This window comes from Tachyglossus aculeatus, chromosome 3 (genome assembly GCF_015852505.1).
Source record: "Tachyglossus aculeatus isolate mTacAcu1 chromosome 3, mTacAcu1.pri, whole genome shotgun sequence".
Taxonomy (NCBI): Eukaryota; Metazoa; Chordata; class Mammalia; order Monotremata; family Tachyglossidae; genus Tachyglossus; species Tachyglossus aculeatus.
In genome coordinates, this window is record NC_052068.1 from 101,221,886 (window position 1) to 101,228,695 (window position 6,810).

General features: G+C 49.8%; 1 protein-coding gene across 1 annotated transcript; it reads left to right on the forward strand.

The window, feature by feature from the left end:
* Nucleotides 1-233: 233 nt before the first annotated feature.
* LOC119925317 (normal mucosa of esophagus-specific gene 1 protein-like) lies at nucleotides 234-5,678 on the forward strand. Its single transcript, XM_038743422.1, has 4 exons — nucleotides 234-269; nucleotides 1,311-1,396; nucleotides 3,866-3,926; nucleotides 5,400-5,678. Exons 1-4 carry the CDS (start codon nucleotides 234-236, stop codon nucleotides 5,676-5,678), a joined length of 462 nt encoding a protein of 153 aa, XP_038599350.1.
* The last annotated feature ends 1,132 nt before the right edge of the window (nucleotides 5,679-6,810 follow it).

Here is a 6,810-nt window from a genome sequence, read left to right on the forward strand (position 1 = left end):
CTTCCCCACAGCACCTGTATATATGTATATATGTTTCTACATATTTATTACTCTATTTATTTATTTATTTATTTTACTTGTACATATCTATTCTATTTTATTTTGTAGTATGTTTGGTTTTGTCTCCCCCTTTTAGACTGTGGGGTAGGGACTGTCTCTATATGTTGCCAATTTGTACTTCCCAAGCACTTAGTACAGTGCTCTGCACACAGTAACCGCTCAATAAATGATTGATGATGATGATGATGATCCTGATGAAGAAGAAAGAGGTCGCCAGTCTTCCCCTCCTTTGGCACCTTCCCCACTTCCCCCTGGCCCGGGCTGTTCCTTCGACTGGGCTGGGGGGAGGGGGGAGATATCACCCCCACATTCCTTATCTCCTCCCTTCTACTACCCCAAACTCCGCCATCCCTATTTTCTCCCCACTTCCTTTGCCTCCCTGTTACCCCCACCTCCCTCTTCCCAAATCTCTTCCCTGCAACTACCTTAACCTTCTTTCCTCTCCTCCTCCTCTGCTCCTCCTCTGCTCCCTGCTACACCTACCTCCGTCCCCCACCTCTTTCTCCCCTAGTCTCTTTCCCCTGCTACCCCTTCCCTTGCCTCTTCCTCCCGCTTCTTCCCCCATTTCCTCCCCATCCCCACCCATCTCCTCCCTCCACCTACTTCTCCCCAAACTCCTCTCCCATGTCCTCTTACCATCTCCTCTCCTGCTAACCCTACCTCCTTTCCCCCATTTCCTCCTCCCCATTTTCTCCCCCCACTTTCGCCCATTTCCTCTTCTACCCCTACCTTTTTCCAATTTCTTTATTCCCCTACCTCCTCCCCATCTCCTTCCCCCACGTCCTTCTCCCCCATCTCCTCCCCCTGCCATCCGAACCCCTTCTTCCACATCCTCTTCCCATCTCCTCCTCTGCTACCCCTACCTCCTTCCCCCACATGTTCCTCCCCATCTCCTCCCCCCCGCTATCCCTATTTCCTCCCCGCACTTACTCCTCCCCATCTTCTACGCGCACTGTCCCCCATTTTTCTCCTTGGCTACTCTTACCTCCTTTCTTCCCACTTCTTTCTTCCCCCATCTCCTCCCATCTCCTCTTCCCACCTCCTTCTCCTCCAAACTCTTCCCCTCTCTATCTCTCCCTCCTCCCCAATCTCCCCTGTTACCCCTAACTCCCCACCCCCAACCCCGGTTCCTTTTTTCCTCAATCTCCTCCGCCCTGCCACCCTTCCCCCTCCCCATCACAGCTCCCCCAGGGCCACCTGACCCTTGACCCCGGCCCCTGACCGCCATCTGTGCCTTGGCTGCTCCCCAGCTCATCCCGCTGGCCACCATAGTCAATATCGCCGGGTTGGGACCCATCTCCGTGTCCGTGTACTCTCTCTTCCAGACGGCCGTCATGTGAGTAGCAGGCCCCAGTACCTGTCCGGCAGTCAATCCATCAATCGATCAGTCGGTGGCATTTATTGAGCACGCACCGGGTGCAGAGCACTGAACTAGTGCTCGGGAAACTACAGTGGAACAATGTAACGGACACACTCCCTACCCACGATGAGCTGACAGTCTAGAGAGCGAGGCAGACAAGTAAGAGAATTGACAGAGTGTAGGGATAGAAACTTGCTTTGGAATAGGGATGGGGTGAGTATCAGTGGCTTAACTCCTCACTCCCTTGGTGACCTCATTCGCTCCCACGGCTTCAACTATCATCTCTACGCTGATGACACTCATATCTACATCTCTGCCCCTGTTCTCTCCCCCGCACCCCACCTCCAGGCTCGCATCTCCTCCTGCCTTCAGGACATATCCATCTGGATGTCTGCCCGCCACCTAAAACTCAACATGTCCAAGACTGAACTCCTTGTCTTCCCTCCCAAACCCTGCCCTCTCCCTGACTTTCCCATCACTGTTGACGGCACTACCATCTTTCCCATCTCACAAGCCCGCAACCTTGGTGTTATCCTCGACTCCGCTCTCTCGTTCACCCCTCACATCCAAGCCGTCACCAAAACCTGCGGGTTTCACCTCCGCAACATTGCCAAGATCCGCCCTTTCCTCTCCATCCAAACCGCTACCCTGCGCGTTCAACCTCTCATCCTATCACGTCTGGATTACTGTATCAGCCTTCTCTCCGATCTCCCATCCTCTTCTCTCTCCCCACTTCAATCCATACTTCACGCCGCTGCCCGGATTGTCTTTGTCCAGAAACGCTCTGGGCATGTCACTCCCCTCCTCAAAAGTCTACAGCGGCTACCAATCAACCTACGCATCAGGCAGAAACTCCTCAACCTCGGCTTCAAGGCTCTCCATCACCTCGCCCCCTCCTACCTCACCTCCCTTCAGTCATTCTACAGCCCAGTCCGCACCCTCCGCTCCTTTGCCTCTAATCTCCTCACCCTGGCTCGTTCTCGTCTGTCCCGCCATCGACCCCTGGCCCACGTAATTCCCCTGGCCTGGAATATCCTCCCTCCCCACATCCGCCAAGCTAGCACTCTTCCTCCTTTCAAGGCCCAACTGAGAGTTCACCTTCTCCAGGAAGCCTTCCCAGACTGAGCCCCCTCCTTCCTCTCCCCCTCCCCACCTCTCCATCCCCCCCGCCTTACCTCCTTCCCTTTCCCACAGCACCTGTATATATGTATATATGTTTGCACATATTTATTACTCCATTTATCTTCCTTGTACATATCTATTCTATTTATTTTATTTTGTTAATATGTTTGCTTTTGTTCTCTGTCTCCCCCTTCTAGACTGTGAGCCCACTGTTGGGTAGGGACCGTCTCTATATGTTGCCAACTTGTACTTCCCAAGCGCTTAGTACAGTGCTCTGTACACAGTAAGCACTCAATAAATTTGATTGATTGATTGATTGATTGATTAAGGGGCATCCATACAGCAACTACTCTCCCTGCCTTCAAAGCCTTATTGGAGGCACATCTCCTCCAGGAGGCCTTCCCCAACTAAGCCCTCCTCTTCTCCCACTCCTTTCTGCATCTCCCTGACCTGCCTCTATATTCATCATCCAACCCCCACAACTAGCTCCAGAGCATGCAGGTACATATCTGCAACTTATTTCTAATTAATGTCTGTCTCTCCCTCTAGACTCTAAGCTTGTTTTGTAGGGAGGGAACGCGTCTGCTAATTCTGTTGTACTGGGCTCTTCCAAGCACTTAGTACAGTGTTCTGCATACACTAAGTGTTCAATAAATACCGCTAATTGATCTATTGATTCAGTTCCTGTTCAGGGCTGCTTGGGTTTGGTGGGGTTGAAGGAGAGTACAACATAATTAAATCAATCAGTGGTATGATCAATCAATTAATGAGCACTTGCTGTGTGCGGAGCACTGTACCGTTTGGGATTACAACAAAACAATACAGTCAATCAATCAATGGTATTTATCAAGCACTTACTGTATGCAGAGAACTGCACTAAGTGTTTGGGAGAGTACAATAAACAGAATCGGTAGACACGTTCCCTGCCCGCACCGGGCTTGTAATCTAAGAGACGAGCTAACATTCAATACTATCGATTGGGTTCTCTCTGTGTGCAGAGCACTGTATTAAGTGCTTTCGCGAGTACAGCATAACAGATTTGGTAGACACGGTTTCTGCCCACAATACGCTTAGAGTCTAGACACGTGTTTACAATCGATGGTACTTACTGATCTCTTACTGTGTGCAGAGCACTGCACTAAGCGCTTGAACGAGTATAATATAACAGAGTTGTTGGACACATTCCCCGCCCCCAATTAGCTTCCAGTCTGTACGTGGGGGGGGGGGGGGGGGGGCGGCGGATGGGAAGTTCAGAAATGTCATTTTCGGGGGACACTACAACTGATTAGCGTCTTTCCTAACGGATGCCATCTTGGGCTTCAGCCTCAACAGGTCCAAATTTCCAGAGCCATGGGAGAAAGTGGATCCTACCCAGCCTCAAAAGGTAGCGGTCCCACCTCTGCCCCTTCTTCTGAAGGGCCCCTCCATCCCCCGCTGAACAATTACAGGCTCCTTGACCTGATGACCTTGGTCCTGGGCCCAACCCTCTCAGAGGGGCAGCGGCCCGCAGAGACCTGCCCTGCCCTGCCCTGCCCTCTGGTCCCCGGGAAGAGGGGCATTGGTGCCACTTCTCGGTGTGTGGGTAGGGAAGGGAGGAAGCACGGGGGCATTTGCGCAGGATGGGCCGGTCGACTTGGGAGAGCAGGTGGACCAGAAAGGCCATCTCCTGCATCTTTGTGATCCCAGTCTGACCCAGGGATAAGGAGTGAAACGGTGGGAGTGAAACAACCATTTTGTTTTTGTTTTTTATGGTATTTGTAAGGCACTTACTATGGGCCAGGCACTGTGCTAACCACTGGAGTAGATACAAGCTAATAATAATACGCTTACTATGTGTCAGGCATTGTACTAAACATTAGCATAGATACAACCTAATCTGGTTGGACGCAACCAGGTCCCACGTGGGGCTCACAGTCTTAATTCCTGTTTTACAGATGAGAGAACTGAGGCACAGCGAAGCAAATGGACTTTTTTAATGCTATTTGTTAATTGCTTATTCTGTGCCAGGAACTGTATAAAGTGCTGGAGTAGATACAAGCTAATCTGGTTGGACACAGTCCCTGTCCCACATGGGGCTCACAGTCTTAGTCCCTATTTTACAAATAAGGGAACTGAGGCACAGAGAGGTGAAGTAACTTTTCTTAATGGCATCTTGCAAGCACTTACGATGTGCCAGGCACTTGTTCTAACCACTGGGGTAGATATAAGGTAATCTGGTTGTACACAGTCCCAGTCCCACATGGGGTTCACGGTCATGGGCTTCACAGTCTTAATCACTATTTTACAGATAAGGTAACTGAGGCCCAGAGAAGTGAATTGACTTGCCCAAGGTCACCAAGCAGACAAGTGGCAGAGCCAGGATCAGAACCCATAACCTTCTGATCCCCAGGCCCATGCTCTGTCCACTAGGCCATGCTGTCGCAGTCCCTGTCCTACATAGAGCAGAGAACTATTTTCTGGGTGAAAATCAAGGGAAATCACTTTCTATTCACTTATCAATCAGCAATATTTCCCAAGCACCTACTGTCTGCAGAGCAGTATACAAAATACCCGGGAGAGGACAATAATGTTAATAAATACCATTCCTGCCCTCAGTCAGTCAATCGGTTCGTGTTTGTTGCACACTTACTGTGTGCAGAGCACTGTACTAAGCACTTGGGAGAGTACAACATAACAATATAACAGAAACGTTCCCTGCCCACAGTGAGCTTGCAGTCTAGCAGGGGAGGCAGAGATTAATAGAAATAAATAAATTACAAATATGGATATAAGGAGCTTAGGAAGCTTAGGATCTAGCAGAATGTATTCTCCAGGGTTGCGGTTCCTGGAACACAGGTTTTGTCTCTCTGCTCTGCAGTTACTCTCGATTAACCAGCAGTGGAAACCCATCGAGGAACTGCAGAAGGTGAAAAGGCTGACCAAGCGACCAAGAGACCGAGCCACCATCCCCCACCCCCCGGGAATCCAGAGGAACCACCTCTGCACAAATTCACCTTCTGAACCAGCACACAGAGATACGTACACTGCATTCTCGGGGTCATCCCCCAATCTGGGGGCCTTCGTGGTCCGGGGTCTCCCACCCCACGGAAGGACCACCTTGCAGGCTGGCGACCGGACAAGTGGCTTCCGACTCTAACCCAGCACTCCCAGTTTGGCGTCCACGGTCTTCTCTGGAAAGGTCAATGGTGGCCTCCGCTGCTTCAGCCTTCCTTGAGTGGAAATGGGTTCGCATCTACTGCTTTGTGAGGTAGATTGAATAAAGTCCGTTTTTTCCACCCAAATAAAGGCAGAATGCATGCTTCCTCATTTAGACAATTTTAGCTCATCCAAAGGAAACACATTCTGAAAAAAAGAAACACCCACAATTCACAGTTAGGGAACTTGGAATGTCAGAATTCATTCATTCATTCATTCAGTCGTATTTATTGAGCACCTACTGTGTACAGAGCACTGTACTAAGTGTTTGAGAGAGTACAGTAGGATAGAAAATAGACACATTCCCTGCCCACAGCAACTTTACAGTCTAGAGGACCTGGGTTCTAATCCCAGCTCCCCCATTTAAGAATTGTGGTAAGCAGCATGGCTCAGTGGAAAGAGCTCGGGCTTGGGAGTCAGATGTCACTCTTTCATTCATTCAATCGTATTTATTGAGCACTTACTGTGTGCAGAGCACTGTACTAAGCGCTTGGGAAGTACAAGTTGGCAACATATAGAGATGGTCCCTACCCAACAGCGGGCTCACAGTCTAGAGGTCATGGGTTCTAATCCCAGCTCCTCCGCATGTCTGCTTTGTGACCTTGGGTAAGTCGCTTAACTTCTCTGAACCTCAGTTACCTCATCTATAAAATGGGGATTAAGACTGTGAGCCTCACATGGGACAACCTGATCACCTTGTATCCCCCCAGTGCTTAGAACAGTGCTTTGCATATGGTAAGCGCTAAACAAATGCCATTATTATTATTATTATTATCATTATTATTATGGGACTTGTTAAGCCGTTAGTATGTGCCAAACACTGTTCTCTGCACTGGGGTAGGTATAGGCTCATCAGGTTGAACACAGTCCTTGTCCCATATGGGACTCATTGTCTAAGTAGGAGGGAGTAGGATTTCATCCCCATTGTACAAATGGGGTAACCGAGGGACTTGTCTAAGGTCACACAGCAGACAAATGCCAGAGCAGGGATTAGAACCCAGGTCCTCTGACTACCAGGCCTGTGTTATTTCTACTAAGCCAAGCTGTTTCTTTGCCTACTGTGTGACCTTAGG

Excerpts from the sequence above, each read along its gene's own strand:
- LOC119925317 (XM_038743422.1), top strand. The coding sequence starts at position 234 with ATGATGATGATGATGATCCTGATGAAGAAGAAAGAG. Across the intron at positions 1,397-3,865 it reads CTCTTCCAGACGGCCGTCAT|CCTCAACAGGTCCAAATTTC; the intron begins GTGAGTAGCAGG and ends CTTGGGCTTCAG. Across the intron at positions 3,927-5,399 it reads ATCCTACCCAGCCTCAAAAG|TTACTCTCGATTAACCAGCA; the intron begins GTAGCGGTCCCA and ends TCTGCTCTGCAG.